Below are 15,265 nucleotides of genomic sequence, written 5' to 3' on the forward strand. Positions count from 1 at the left end.
TTCGACGATTCCGCCCTATGCGTTCGGCCTCCTTACCTCTAGTCCCCATGGACGGTGTCGCCGACGTGTCGGCCATATTGAAGGCAACTGACGTTAATTGATAATAGATTTTCTCTTATTTCCCTTAGATTGAGCCAGTTGCTTTTACTGGTGTCAACTCATTGCAAATGATGTAAAGCAGCTCTCAGAATCTATAAATCTCATCAATAAGGTTCGATTCGTGGTGTCTAGTCGGTGACAGCGTGGCAACTGTTCGTCTTCGGTGTTTCGCGATCGCGGGGCGCAGCGTTAAATCGTCCTTTCGCTCCCTGTCGGTTGTGTCGATGGATGTTTTCGTCGTCGGATTTCCAGTCGAATTTTGAATTACACGTTATTATCCGAGGCGCCTGTCAACTTGTGAGTAACATTATAGAATATTTCGTTCAATCCGACGAATTATAATCACGACTTACCTTCCAATATCTGGATAATATAGTTTTATTGTTCCTCGTCTTTATTACATCCGTATTGCAACAATGATGCCAATTGACAAGAGATGTTCAGCCAAACAACAGCAAGCGACGCACGACGGGATTGTATTTACTTGACAATTGTTCTTGTCGCGTATATAAACAACTAGGTTCTCTTCTTTCTATTAAAAATTTCGAACTTCTCGTATAACTTGCGTCACAACTAACCTAAAAAATAGCGCAGAGATCTGATATTCATTCGTCATTTCAGTTTTGCTTCAATCAGTCATATCATTGTTTGCTTGCCCATTGCGAATTACAGTTGATGTGACCGCGGTGATTGAGATTACGTTCAATATCGATAATATATACTTTTTCAGCGTAATTAAAACCTGATTGAGCACGGGGTAGTTGCACAATCGGAATAATTAAATACGACTACTATCTGTCACGCCTGATTGATTGTAGTGTAGTGTAGACCAGTATTCCAGATAGGAAGATAAAACGGTTATGTCTTGCTATTTCTTTCATTTCGAAACGGGAATAACCTTCGCAGAAACGTAACCACCAATTCAATAAATATGCAATCGCGTTCAACGGGTTACGCAAGGTTTTTCACGTATTTCTAGTTCTTTTATTTATGCAACTTTTTCTCCCACCAGCTGGACTGCAGCCCGAATTGCTCACGTTATTTCGTGATTTAAAATCAAGCTCCTTCATAACCCATAAGAACAAGTATTCCACGATTTTTGTATATTGCTGATGTAGACTTTACAAAATGTAGACTTAATGGTTGCTTACTTACTGATGTACACCAATTATGTACATCACGTCACGCGGTTTGTGAAAAAAAATTAGCCAATGCTGTTCCTCATATTTATGCAAAGTTTCTCTCCGTTCAATATCGGTGGGGATTCAAAAATAGTCAAGTGACGAAGATGTTGGCTTATTACGTGACGTTTTGAAATAACAATCATGTCTTAAACGCGTCGTTTACGCTTAGGGGGGTGCCCTGGTCGGATTCGACGTTGACGTACCTATATATCTCCAAATATCATGCATTTCCATTCGTCGCAGAAATAAAGAAGTAGCATGAATTCAACGAATTTACCATTGCGATTTCATGGAATCCATGCCATTCCCGTATTTCTGCGTCAAACGAAAGTGGATTGGAGTGTTTTTGTTGAGAATTGTGTATAAAATTGGGACGTTATGCCCTTTTTCGCGTTTTAGGTACGTGGAGTTCGATATTTGCACGTACATACGACAACGTCGAAGTTGACTAGGGCACCCCCTTAAAGCAACCCCTAATACGAATAATACGTTTTCTATCTTCGTTTTCATTATAGCATTTACATATTAAGCCGTGCATAATTACTGTTTGCCCAATTATCGTCCGGTACCTGTACGCAATCCTTATTCGAATGAACGCGGCAATGTATGTAAGAAGTACGAAGCAACGCTTCGAGTTTTGAATTCCTCGGTTATTGGTACGAAAAATCGCGACGTTGGTCTCGAATAAATTCGCAACGTTAGTAGGCATATCATGCAATGTAGGTATATAATTACATGTATCAATGTAGGTACATGTATGTACCTAAACCGATGACACAATTTCGATATTTTTATACCCTATTTGTGTATAATTCGTTTCATCTACACCATTTCTATTAGCGTATATATAAGCCTGTGTTTCGCGCTCTGCTCAAACTCAGAAGCCGTCGCATGACGCGTACGACGCACGTTGAATCTACGAGGAATCTATTTGACCTGAGTATTAAGCGTAGCCTGCGTGCGGATTATCTGTTATTCTCACATGACGCCGCAAATGCAAATTGATTTACGTAATACTCGCACTTTGACTCCGGACTAAACTCGCGAGACTCCAGGCTGATTGTCAATCGCGCGGTGGCAAAAAAACCGGGAGCCACGGGTTTGCCGCTTGCTTGTAGCGATAATATATCTATTTGCCAAAATAGCCAAGTTCCTCTCTGCAGTGGTTTTGGGCTTATCGGGATATTTTATTCTACGGATGTAATGCAGACACTGCGCACGTTTGCCGAGGAGTTCTCCGAACGTAGACAAGTACTACTTAGTAGATATGATAGATCTGCTAAGTTTACATATTTCGTTTTCCGTCGTACACCTACTACAAAGAAACTCCGATCAATTAGCTAAGGGAATGCAGGAAGCCCATTATCTACTATTCTCTTCTACGCGTGAATTATCATCCTTAATGAACGAATAATGATTTAAACACGTTCCGACCTGGTTTATATGAAAATAAACTCTCATTCTTCAGTCGTGCGTTAGACATCTTTCAGTCCGCTCTTCGTTCGTTTGTGGTGGGTGGTGGGAAGCGAAAAAACAAAAAAATTATTATTTGCCGCCTGTTACTCGTTTCCGCTATAAGTATACACGTTTTAAGGTAAAAAAAACAAAAACTGCATAGCCGTAAATCGAATTAGAGAAACACATTTCCCTCCAATTCGTCTAAAATTTATGGGCCCCTTGGCCCAATATTTTAATATTTCTCGTCATTAGAGAGAGAGTAAGAAAAAAAAAAAAAAAACGCTTGGTGCGTTTACGCCGTGCGACAGGAAGATGAGTGCCGAGTGATAGTGCAAATGTGGTCATAATGTCACAACGACGCCTCTTTCAGCTGACATAATCAGTCAAAGAATCATCGTAGTCATAGAATGTCCTTCGGCTATTGTTGTCGCGATGGTGTAAGTTATTTAAAAAATCAAATGTACGTTACTTGAAGAAAAACAAGCGAACATTTTCTCTCGTCTGTGAAGAACGAACGTACGAAACAGCGACGTGCAAGGCTCGTCATCAACCGTGACTATCACGTATTCATCACGGTTCGGTCACTCGTGTGTTAATGTCAAGCAGACGTCACGACCCCTCCATCAGCGAAACGATACACAGATAGTCGCCGATCGGGAATTGGTTTTCGTTTCCGAAGGAGATTCTGTCCAAATATTGAAAACATCCTGTTCCTCGCAACTAAACATGTAAAAATATAATGATCGCACGACTATTTTTCCTCGCGGTGGCATAACTTTGTGAAAAATGGTCATTATTTTTATCACGACTTTTATCGCCTGCGGCCGCGATGAATATTTTGAAATATGTTACGCTATTGTTGAGATAGGTCGTGACTAGATAATACATTTGTGTGCGTATGCGTGCGTGTGTGCGCGCATAACCGATTCTATAAGGCTTCACCTGCGGCTCTACTTGACTCGGCCTGTCCAATCGACTGGAAAATAACAGTTACAGTTTGAAATATTACGATAAGAATAACAGTTATACACGAAATTTCCTGCAGAAGTAAACATAAATAGGTTGATATTGTAATATCTGGAATATGAAGCTTCCGCGTTCGATACTTCGCGAATCCTTCACATAATTGCTCACCGATTCTAATCTAACTTCTGCAACATTTACTCTATGACGACAACAAGTTGTACAGACCGCTGCATGAAGCTGAAACTAGCAGCCAAACGGTTAAACTTTTTGGAAATAGAAAAATGCAGTTCAGTCTTATCCTCGTAATTCTATAAAAGTATCGGAGGTTCAAGGTACTTCACTATTTTATTCAAATGAGCATTAGAACGTTTGGCCGCTAATTGTGGCTGGTAGTTTCAGTGTCGTGACCGCTGCTATCGATATAATGCAAATTGTGAAAATAGGTTACATCTGAGCCCTTGTGTAAATGCAAATTCTTTTCATTGCCCGGGTTTGTATGGCCAATGGCCACACGTAGGTACGTGTACACATAACGCACTTTTACAACCCCCCCCCCCCCCCCCCCCCTCGCACCAACTTCCAAAAAATGTACATGTAACTCATACTGTGGAGCGACGATGCGTTACGCAATGGACAAGGCGATTTGCAGTGTTAGCGACCGCTCCCTACGTAATGGTTAGAATATAACAAAATTGAAGTAGATAGGTATATGTGTACGCTATGCATATGAACTTGTCCGCCGGTGATAACAGTCCTGCCTGCTTGTACACGCGTGGCCGTGGTGTGACTTTATCACCACGTGGTATAAACCTGCATATTTTATCGCGCTACTCCGCCTGATGTTCCCTCGTCAAATAATCGTTGCCGATTCAAGATATCGATACGAATTCGTATATGTCTATCGTATCCATGTGTGGTTAGAGAATATTTCTTGAAGCGACGCAGCTTATGCGTTGTATTCACATTTTTAGAAAGGGGGGGGGGGGCTATCCGATAATAGATGTTGGTAACCGCAGGACGCAAATCTCGCCCTCCTGCCCTTTCTGCAAATACGAAAATACTATACGTCAACTCTATTCTTCAATATCTATATGTAGTAAGAAGTATATACATATAGTATACAGTATAGTAAAAAAATTTTAAGATTTTTTTCTCTTCCGATTATTATTTGCATTATTGGTATTTTTAAATGTCCGTAAAATTGTTCGAAATTCAATTAAATTCGTAGCGTTATATATACCGTATGTAGCAGTATTTAATTGTTATACAACTCGTTACATGACGTAAGCTTATCGTTAACCGTTTGAACGCTTATTTATCGAATATGTATAATATAGGTATCAACCGTAATTTCCCGTCCTACAATTGACTCAACGATGAGTCAACGACCTAATCTCCGTGCAATCATTTGTTTTGCATGCTTGTTTTTGCCACCGTCTCGCTATTTGTTAACGTTGCCGTGACATATTACACGGTAAATCCTACTAAAAATACATACAAGTCAAAACCAAATCTGCAACTTCCTTTTCATGAGCCGGTGACCTGGGTGCCTGGCCACGTGGCTTCGTTTCACGTTTCATTTAATAGTTAGTTCTCCCTTCCGAGATGGCTCGTTGGTCGTCATTTCCTACGACATACACATGTCATATTTCTTATACAAATACGGCCTAAACAACGTGTGTATTTCTATTAGTTTGTCCTTTCACTTCTCAACCTGTTTGTCGCTCTTCCGTTTATTACACGTATAATTTATACATATTATAAGTGTATTGTTCTCCTTGATAATGAAGAGCAAGTTTAGCAAGTTGAAACGCGGGGGCATTGCGAAGATCAGTTATGCATCCGTCGTGCGATATTAAACTTTTTTATATTCCGAAAAGAAAAAGAGAGAAGCAAAAGAGAGATCGGATGAGTGTGACGATTAGGATATGCAGAAAAATGTTGAAATCGTACGATCTGTGGCTTTTGCCATTTGATTATCGCAAGGACGTGGGGCAGCGATTCCCACACATACACATGCAGGCAGGCATACGTTATAATACACGTATAATGCACATTTATACATATGGGATCGCAGCACGTCGGAAACTTCAGTCTGCCGCGAGCAGTCGGCCGAGTAAACGATCTGTTCTGTCGTCACTTCTAATTTTTTCAATTCATAATTACAATCAATTTCAAGTCAACACCGTGACACCTGTTAGAATAAGAAATCCATTTTGGCAGAGCACAAATATCACGAACCTTTACGCACCAGGTGAAAGACGTTCAAGTGTTCTACGTTTTGCAAAATCTTCATCCTGCAAACGGTAAAACTGTTTTCAGTGGATAAACGTTTCATTCGTATTATTCCCGCCTTCGCTTTCAACTGTATTTAACCGCCGTACGTATATGTTTTACCGACTGGTTGTAATTTTCTTTATCATTGTTACCTTCGATGTATTATTAGTTCTTCGTCAAAAGTAGTTTTCGAGCTTTAAACTATGGAAAGTTAAGCACCCTTGAGTTGAATCTCTCAAATTAAAATGTAATTTCGCAATCAACGTTTCGTCCGGTGCTTACATCATTACTTCTTCCTAGGTTTCGTTTTCTTATTTCTTTTTTTATTCAACTTTTCATGTACGCGCACACGTGAATTAGAATTCATTTAAATGACGACTTTTAGTCAAGGTTAGCCTCATTGACATAAGGTTCCCGCAAATTATCGGTAATGTATTCTCAACGTGACGCGGCCACGAGTGTCTCTTCACCTTTGATTTCTTTTGCTTTTTGCAATTTTTTCTTCCCGCCGTTTCTGAGCCAATCTTGTAATATTACGAGAAAATGTCTGTTTCAATTCATTAGGACATTGAATTACCTATAGTGTTTTCCGTATTTCAGATCGCGGTATTTTTAAACGAATATTTAATTGTACATACGCACAAGAAGCAGGACGTTTGTATCAGTTGCTTTACAAGTGTAAAATTGATCAAGTTTTCAACAACGATACCTCTGTCCGAATATTCTCCCGTTACTTCTATATGAACTTTTCAATATATATATACGTATAATGATACTCAACTTGGATCAATTTTTATTTGAAGAAAGTTGTGAACGGAGAAAGTGCCGTAACGTTGGACTGACACGTCTCTGCGTTAGAAAGACCGCTTTCCGGACCTTTTCGGTATCCATACGGTCTTTCTGTACGTTCGATTGATCAGCAGCAGACTATTTATTACCCAAATATACGTGCAACCTCGAATCCTTTCATTCGTTGACTTTGCTTTTATTTTATTGTCTCATACTCACATGTATACTCCTGTCACCAATAACGTTATAACGAGGAATCTACATTAACGAAAAAATTGCTGATTTCGAACTGCGTAGAGAATAAGAGATGTAAAAATGATAATTTTTTTTCTTTAATTTTTATCGTACAATACCTCGATGGTCTTCCTGTGCGTCGTAAGCATAATTGAATAAAAGCCACGCGTTCGGAATTATCGTCGAACTGTACACGTGCACGGTATACAACGTATATATGCAGAATGTATGTACATTGTACGTCCATAGATCTATGCGTCAGTCGAGGGTCGAGTGTTTGGGAATATCATTTTCATTCTTGGTTACGAATAAATTTTTCAATCTGCTGCCCTTTGAATGTGCCCTCATTAATTTATTGTGATAGATGTAGATGTTATATGCATGCACGGAACTGTACGATACTATCATATAACAAGTGAAAGTAGAGACCTTCCGTCTGGCTCAATGTTCGATTGAATTCTAGAGCGGTAACGGTTTTCTGGTACATAACAATTCGCTTATGTGTTACTTTAATTTTCCCTCGTGCCGATTGGTTGAATGAAAAAATAATTTATGGTGGAACAATTTTATTTTCATGCCTACATACTTTTCCTGCTATAGCTACAACTTTGGCACTCCAGTCACTTACGTATAATGAGTCCAAAAGTCAACTAGAAAAACTGGTTTTCAGCTCTCTGATGTTCAGCATTTACTTGAATATCTGGTCACTCCACAGATAATCTTCTTTATTCTCTTTTTGTGTAGCAGAATCGTTTCACTTTGACTAAATCACATACAAAAAAATACTGTAAAATGCTTTTTCAAATTTCAGATATAACGAAGAAAAATGGGATAGCTTTATAAATGAAAATCTAAACTTGTGTGTTTCAGATTATTAGAAAAAATGTCAGCCAAGGCAATACGCGAGGCGACGGGCAAAGATCTGATTAATCGTAATCTAGTGAAGGGAACTGCTGCTGTTAAATGCCAGTTTGTTTCTATCAATGACAATACGAACTGGGTTGATATTGCTGTTGAAAATCCATGGCTCAAAACTGAGAAACTAGTTGTCAAACCTGATCAGCTGATCAAGCGACGTGGTAAATTGGGACTAATCAAAGTAAACGCTGATCTACCTACCGTTCAGAAATGGGTAGAAGAAAGGATGAACAAAGATCAACAGGTCGAAAAAGCTACTGGAAAGCTAAAGACGTTTATAATCGAGCCTTTCATACCTCACAAACCTGTAAGTAATTTTTTCAATTTTGAAAGATTTGTCGTCAATTTTATTACAGGGTGTCTACTACCTGGAAAAACTTCCTTGAATTCTCAGAGATTTTTTTTTCTCTTGGAATATCCAGGAATTCTCAGGGAATTTGTTGACGAATACGAATTTTTTTTTTATAATTCAATCAACTTATAAATAGAAAACTTACCGATACGTACTATATGCAAAGACCCAAGTATGAACAATTTTATCCAACACATATATAAAAAAAAAATTTCCGCTTCGTACTAACTAACATTGTTTAAGTGCACCACAGATGGAAAATTATCTCTCTGATGCATCTGTAAAAATTGAAAAATTGCCTAGAAAAACCTGGGATCCCCACGGAATTTGGGTCCTGACTTTATTAGGCACCCTATTATTAAAACAATATCCAATAACGCCTATTAATTGTAATTCTCCGAATTGTTCTTTACGTCAATAGGAGGAGGAAGCTTACGTCTGCATATACTCTCATCGTAAGGCAGACACAATTCTATTCCATCACCAAGGTGGAGTAGACATTGGAGATGTAGATGCCAAAGCTCTCAAGTTGGAAGTACCAGTAGGTTCATCTCCTCCTGACCAGGCTAAGCTGACTGAAAAATTATTAATCAATGTATCGCCAGCTAAAAAACCGTGAGTCATTTTCGTGATACTATCGAGTTATAAGCAACAATTTTATCTTGAACATAATTTATAGATCCCCCTCTGTTGCTGTCATAATATACACATGTTTATTGAAGAAATATTAATTACCAATCGGCACAGATCAGCTATTCAGCATATTTGTCTCCTGGTTTCAGCAAAAGTCCTTGTGTCCTTTGAGGCTTTGCTATCAATATTTCAATGTATTTGCATTTGCAGGTTTATTTCGGATAATTGGCAACATGTTACATCAATGCCAGGGTAAACCATACCTACAGACAAGTGTTTTTTGTTTGTTTTAGTGTGATCGCCAAATTCATCGAAGCTCTGTACAAATTATACGTTGAATTGTACTTCACTTACTTGGAGATAAATCCGTTGGTTGTGACAAATGACGCAATCTACATACTGGATCTTGCAGCAAAGTTGGATACTACAGCTGATTTTATCTGCCGACCCGTGTGGGGTGAAATTGATTATCCACCTCCTTTTGGTCGGGATGCTTATCCCGAAGAAGCTTATATTGCTGATCTGGATGCTAAGTCTGGTGCCAGTCTGAAATTGACAATCCTGAACAGAACGGGACGCATCTGGACGATGGTCGCTGGTGGAGGTGAGAGTTGTTACAAGTATAAGAAAACTTTGAAACTCGAAAGACCTAAATCACGTGTACTAGTTACCTGCAATCATATAATTTGCAGTTTTGTTTGCTAAAAGTATTTTTTTATTTTTTTTTTTTTATTAAAGAAGATGTTTTTCAGGTGCATCCGTTATTTATTCGGATACAATTTGCGATCTTGGCGGTGCATCAGAGTTGGCAAACTATGGCGAATACTCTGGAGCCCCCAGCGAGCAGCAAACTTATGAGTACGCGAAAACCATTCTGAGCCTGATGACAAAAGAAAAGCATCCTGATGGAAAAGTACTGATTATCGGCGGTGGTATTGCTAACTTCACAAACGTTGCAGCAACATTCAAGGGGATCGTCAAGGCTCTGCAAGAATTTCAGCCAAAGCTGATTGAATATGATATTAAAATCTTTGTGAGGAGGGCAGGGCCTAACTACCAAGAGGGTCTAAGGTAAATTAATGTCAACGAACAACACGTTGCGATGCTGTGTTTGAATTGTTAACGTTTACTGTGACTTATTTGTACCTGTGTTTACGAACAGAATTATACGCGAAGTTGGAAAGCGCCTGGGCATATGTGGCTATGTATTCGGTCCTGAAACACACATGACTGCTATCTGCGGTATGGCTCTCGGAAAGAAGCCAATTCCTGATCCTGAGGCACAGGAATTCTCGACAGCTAATTTCCTCCTCCCCTCTGGCCAGGATGTTGGTCCCCCAGCGCCACAAAAGACCAGCTCTGGCTTGCCTATGCAACAACAAAAGATAAAAGAAACCGACGTTGTTGATTCGTCTAGTGGGCAGGAGTTATTCAGCAATAAAACCAGGGCTATTATTTGGGGAATGCAAAACAGGGCTGTTCAAAGTATGCTGGACTTTGACTTTGTATGCAGGAGAACAGAACCCTCTGTAGCAGCTATTGTATATCCGTTTGTGGGTGACCACAAGCAGAAATTTTACTGGGGCCACAAAGAGGTCAGCTCGACTTATATTCAAGTTTTGATGAGTCTAACGATAAGTTTAAGAAAAGTTGTTGACAGCGCGATTCTTTTGCATAGGTATTGATTCCTGTTTACAAACATATGAAAGATGCGATGAACAAGCATCAAGATGCTGATGTCATGGTGACTTTTGCCTCCTTGCGCTCAGCTTACGACAGCACAGTTGAAACTCTTCTATTCCCACAAATCAGAACTATTGCCATTATCGCTGAAGGTATCCCTGAAAATATGACAAGGAAGTTAATTCTACTCGCTCAGGAAAAAGGAGTCACTATCATCGGACCCGCAACTGTTGGTGGTGTAAAGCCTGGATGTTTCAAAATTGGTAACACTGGAGGTATGATGGATAATATTCTACACAGCAAACTCTACAGACCAGGAAGGTGAGGTTTTTCAGTTGGTTAGGCGGTTATTTCCCGTTTATTGTCTTTTTAGACACTCGAGTCATCCAAATTTTTCTGTATTACAGCGTTGCCTATGTATCGAGATCAGGTGGTATGTCAAACGAATTGAATAATATAGTTTCCAAAGCATCTAATGGTGTATTAGAAGGAGTAGCTATCGGTGGAGATCGTTATCCTGGCACTAATTTCATGGACCATATAATGCGTTATCAAGCCAATCCCAATGTCAAGCTGATAATCCTATTGGGCGAAGTGGGTGGAGTTGAAGAGTACGAAGTTTGCGATGCTCTCAAGTCTAAGAAGATAACGAAACCTTTGGTAGCTTGGTGTATCGGTACCTGTGCCAGTATGTTCAAATCTGAAGTTCAATTTGGGCATGCTGGCTCTATTGCGCACAGTAATCTTGAAACAGCTGTGGCGAAGAACGCTGCATTGAAAGCTGCTGGAGCTTACGTTCCCGATAGCTTCGACAATCTCGGCGATCTAATCCAGAATGTCTATCAGGGATTAGTGAAAGCTGGAATCATTCGTCCTGAACCTGAAGTTCCTCCACCCACCGTACCTATGGACTATAGTTGGGCAAGGGTTGGTACACATTTTGCAAACTCCTTACACAATTTTATTCAGGGCAATTTATTACATTAGGAGATTTGTACTACTTCTATTTCAGGAACTTGGTTTGATACGAAAACCTGCATCCTTCATGACATCGATCTGCGATGAGCGTGGCCATGAGCTGCTCTATGCTGGTATGCCAGTGACGGAGGTGCTGAAACAAAATGTAGGAATTGGCGGAGTTGTGTCTTTACTGTGGTTCCAGCGATGTTTACCCGCAACTTATTGCAAATTCCTGGAAATGTCGCTGATGCTTACCGCTGATCACGGCCCAGCCGTATCAGGTGCCCACAATACTATCGTCTGTGCCCGAGCTGGAAAAGATTTAGTCAGCTCACTAGTATCTGGATTACTTACTATTGTAAGTTGTCATAAGCTTCCCGATTAATCGTGATTACGTTAAACCATCAGTGGAAAATAATTTCGAATTCTAAATGACCTGATTCCGATGTTTTACGTATTTTTTTGCCCTTGCCTACAGGGAGATCGATTTGGTGGAGCTTTAGATGGTGCAGCCCATATGTTTTCAGAAGCCTACGACGCAGGCCTTCATCCTCAGGAATTCGTAAATGACACGCGCAAGAAAGGGAAGCTTATCATGGGAATTGGGCATCGGATTAAATCCATCAATAATCCGGATATGCGCGTGAAGCTCATTAAAGAATTTGTGTTGGAAAATTTCCCTGCCAAACCACTAGTGGAATATGCTCTGGAAGTTGAAAAAATTACGACAAGTAAGAAGCCTAATCTTATTCTCAATGTCGACGGCATGATTGCATGCGCATTCGTCGATATGCTGAGAAATAGCGGCAGCTTCACGAGGGAAGAGGCTCAGGAATATATTGAAATTGGAGCTATCAACAGCCTCTTCGTACTTGGAAGGAGTATCGGTTTCATTGGTATGTATTCGATATTAGCGGGTTCACTCAAAGTATAAAATCCATATGCTCTGACAGATCACTATAAAATGAATACTTATAACCTTTTCTGTTTTCCAGGTCACTTTATGGATCAGAAGAGATTAAAACAAGGACTATATCGTCATCCCTGGGACGATATTTCTTACGTACTCCCTGAACAGTACAATTAAAGATCGTCACATCATAATCCACAATATTTGTCATAAGCGCTTAATAATAATTTCCGATTCGTACTTTTACTGATTCCTGCCTAAATCGGACAAAAAAGCCTGAGTCATATATTATTTTCCATAAAAAATTGTTTTCATGAATTTGAATATACTTGAAAATGAGCCTAGCTCTGTGAAAATACTATAATATCGTATTAGGTACATTCCACGTAAATGTCGCACCTAGGTCAGTACAGTGTCATCACACACACACGCACACACACTTTATTGTTCGTACGACTTGCAACTTTGCAATAAGGTATTAATACTTTATAGGAAGCGATAATTTGTCATCGGTTCAAAAACAGCACGATATTAAACGGTTGAATTATCACTGTCTCGTGCATTGCATTTTATTTAGCATTCCCTGTTCCTGAATGCAGTTCAAAATAGAAATTTATGTCACTCGTTATTTTGTTATCATTTTATTCTGACGTATTTATGAATTATGATGAAACACTATTTCAAGTTTGAAATTCGGTTTTCATCGATTTCATGGTTTGCTGTCACTGTTACATATTTTATAGATCACTCGGAATACAGAATGAAGTATGGAAATTCGGATAATCGATAGGTATTGTGAAACGATCAATGGCTTGATAATGGTAAAATTTTTGTTTTCAATATTATTATGCTGCAAAAAACAATAGTAATTATCACTGGAAAGAAGACATGCAGCATAAAAAACTTGGCGAATTATAATTGAAATTAATGATAATTTACACGTTGCACTTGATCATTTTTCGCTTTGAATTGAGGTGATTGAATTTCGGGCGCAGTTTGTTGGACGCATCAGAATATTATCAGGAGCACGATTATTTTATGTATTTTACCCGTATCATATATCACTCAATTCAAATGTGAACCGAATGCCGCCATCAGGTTGTATTTTAATAAAGCATTATACTTTAACTGTTGAATAATTTTCGTAAGTTTTCAATTTATAAAATTTTAATTCTAGCGCAAGAGTAGACATCTGATGGATTGATTACACGAGGACTAGAACATGTGTAAAATATTTATATGCGTATTGTTACTTAGGTTTTTACTTAGCATATTATAATTTTGTTTTTTTTCTGAATGTCTCGATAACTGTAATTATCTAATTAAAATTATAGGTGAGATTAAAATGGTTGAAGATATTACCTTCTGTATAAATGTTAACTGTAGATGCTTTTAGAAACTAAGAATATTTGAAAAACGATTTTAAAAAAATAATAAATATAAAAAAAAACCATGTCTGAGTTTAATTTTGCACTCAGACGTCCTTTTAATTACTCGTGATTTCGAAAGTAAAGTATTACAAAAAATAATTTCAAGAATCTCTTTGGTTCAGAATGATTGCTGCACTTTTGTCACAAGTAGAACTCATGCTTCACAGTTCTCGTCGGATAATTTTAGGGGCAATAGGGGAAGGCTTTGTGAAAATGGGGGGGTAGGTATTGGGGTTCCAATATTTTTTCATAAAATTCATCAAAAAAAAAAATTATACATATACTAAGATGTCAGATATTTTGGCAGTTTTGGAATTTTTTCGACTTCACTCTAAAAATATGTTCATATTATAGAAAAAAAAAATCATGTGGAAATACAAAAATTTTTGGATCACATTATGAACACGTTGCCAGGGGCGATTGAAATTTTAATCATGAAATACATAAAAAAATGTTGATGTTTTAATTATTTAGTTTTTTCATGAGCTATAATGGACTGAAAAAATCAATTTGATACTTGAGAACAATGTTTCTATTTTTAAATAAACGTAGGTATAAAATTATTTGCAATGAGCGCACATATTCTGTTGGTAACGACACTTAACTAAACCTTAAAATCCAGGATTTTGTGAAGTATTAGAGTATTGAGATTCAATTTTTTTTCTTTTTTTTTCTATGTGGAGTTGGAAGTACATAATCATTGTTCTCAAGCATCAAATTGATTTTTTCAGTCCATTTTAGTTTACGAAAAAAAAAGTAACTGAATGGTAAAAATGGTTTTAGGGGGCAATCGATTGCTTTATAGTACATTTACGGGAAACTTTCAGTTTCAGAGTCCTTACAGGTGAACATAAAAAAAGGATAATTTTAGGAAAATACTGGAACCACCGCGTAGCCTGAAAACTAGTGGTTCGTGGGTATGTAGAGTTCGTATGCATAATGTACGAGCTAAGTTCATTATTCAATTCGATAAATTGAAGCAATTATGATTTTTAATTTCATAAACTTGTACTGACGTACTGCACAGTGCGTACAAAGTATAAGCAAATCCCACTATGGTATACCTCGTTTATGCACACAATGCATTTTTTCAAATTGCAAACTAATCAAGCAGCGAACAATTCTTAAAATCCAAAATTTGATTTATCGCAGTTAAATCCGAACCAGCTGTAGCAGTAAAATGTAATTTTGCTGCTATTGCCGAGAAATACCTGCTAGATTGCATATTTGCATGATGAAAACGTGGAAACTCGAAGCTTATGTAAGGGAACCATTCTTAATAATCGTAGTTCTGTGGAGGTATACCAGTAGGTTTGCTTCCTCCTGACCAAGTTACATTGACTGAACCGATGTCGATCAACATATAACTGCC

At 38.4% G+C, this 15,265-nt stretch overlaps 1 protein-coding gene and 1 long non-coding RNA gene across 4 annotated transcripts; one reads left to right on the forward strand and one right to left on the reverse strand.

Annotated features, from left to right (window-relative positions):
- Nucleotides 1–257: 257 nt before the first annotated feature.
- Nucleotides 258–1,241, reverse strand: LOC124303201 (uncharacterized). Its single transcript, XR_006907865.1, has 3 exons — nt 1,137–1,241; nt 453–631; nt 258–393 (listed from the first exon to the last, which is right to left on the reverse strand). It is a non-coding gene; the product is annotated as an uncharacterized LOC124303201 (long non-coding RNA).
- Nucleotides 258–12,978, forward strand: LOC124303196 (ATP-citrate synthase). Of its 3 annotated transcripts, none has more exons than XM_046760124.1 (11): nt 258–396; nt 7,878–8,232; nt 8,699–8,892; nt 9,204–9,514; nt 9,663–9,981; nt 10,073–10,505; nt 10,589–10,914; nt 11,001–11,520; nt 11,606–11,911; nt 12,032–12,449; nt 12,549–12,978. In XM_046760124.1, the coding sequence occupies exons 2-11, from the start codon at nt 7,891–7,893 to the stop codon at nt 12,638–12,640; spliced, it is 3,261 nt and encodes a 1,086-aa protein (XP_046616080.1). In that variant the 5' UTR covers nt 258–396; nt 7,878–7,890; the 3' UTR covers nt 12,641–12,978. The 3 variants fall into 3 exon arrangements, with proteins under 3 accessions (XP_046616080.1, XP_046616082.1, XP_046616081.1); XM_046760126.1 differs by lacking the exon at nt 258–396 and adding an exon at nt 5,801–6,087; XM_046760125.1 differs by lacking the exon at nt 258–396 and adding an exon at nt 5,801–6,013.
- The last annotated feature ends 2,287 nt before the right edge of the window (nt 12,979–15,265 follow it).

The sequence above is a fragment of the Neodiprion virginianus genome, chromosome 4 (genome assembly GCF_021901495.1).
Source record: "Neodiprion virginianus isolate iyNeoVirg1 chromosome 4, iyNeoVirg1.1, whole genome shotgun sequence".
Classification (NCBI taxonomy): Eukaryota; Metazoa; Arthropoda; class Insecta; order Hymenoptera; family Diprionidae; genus Neodiprion; species Neodiprion virginianus.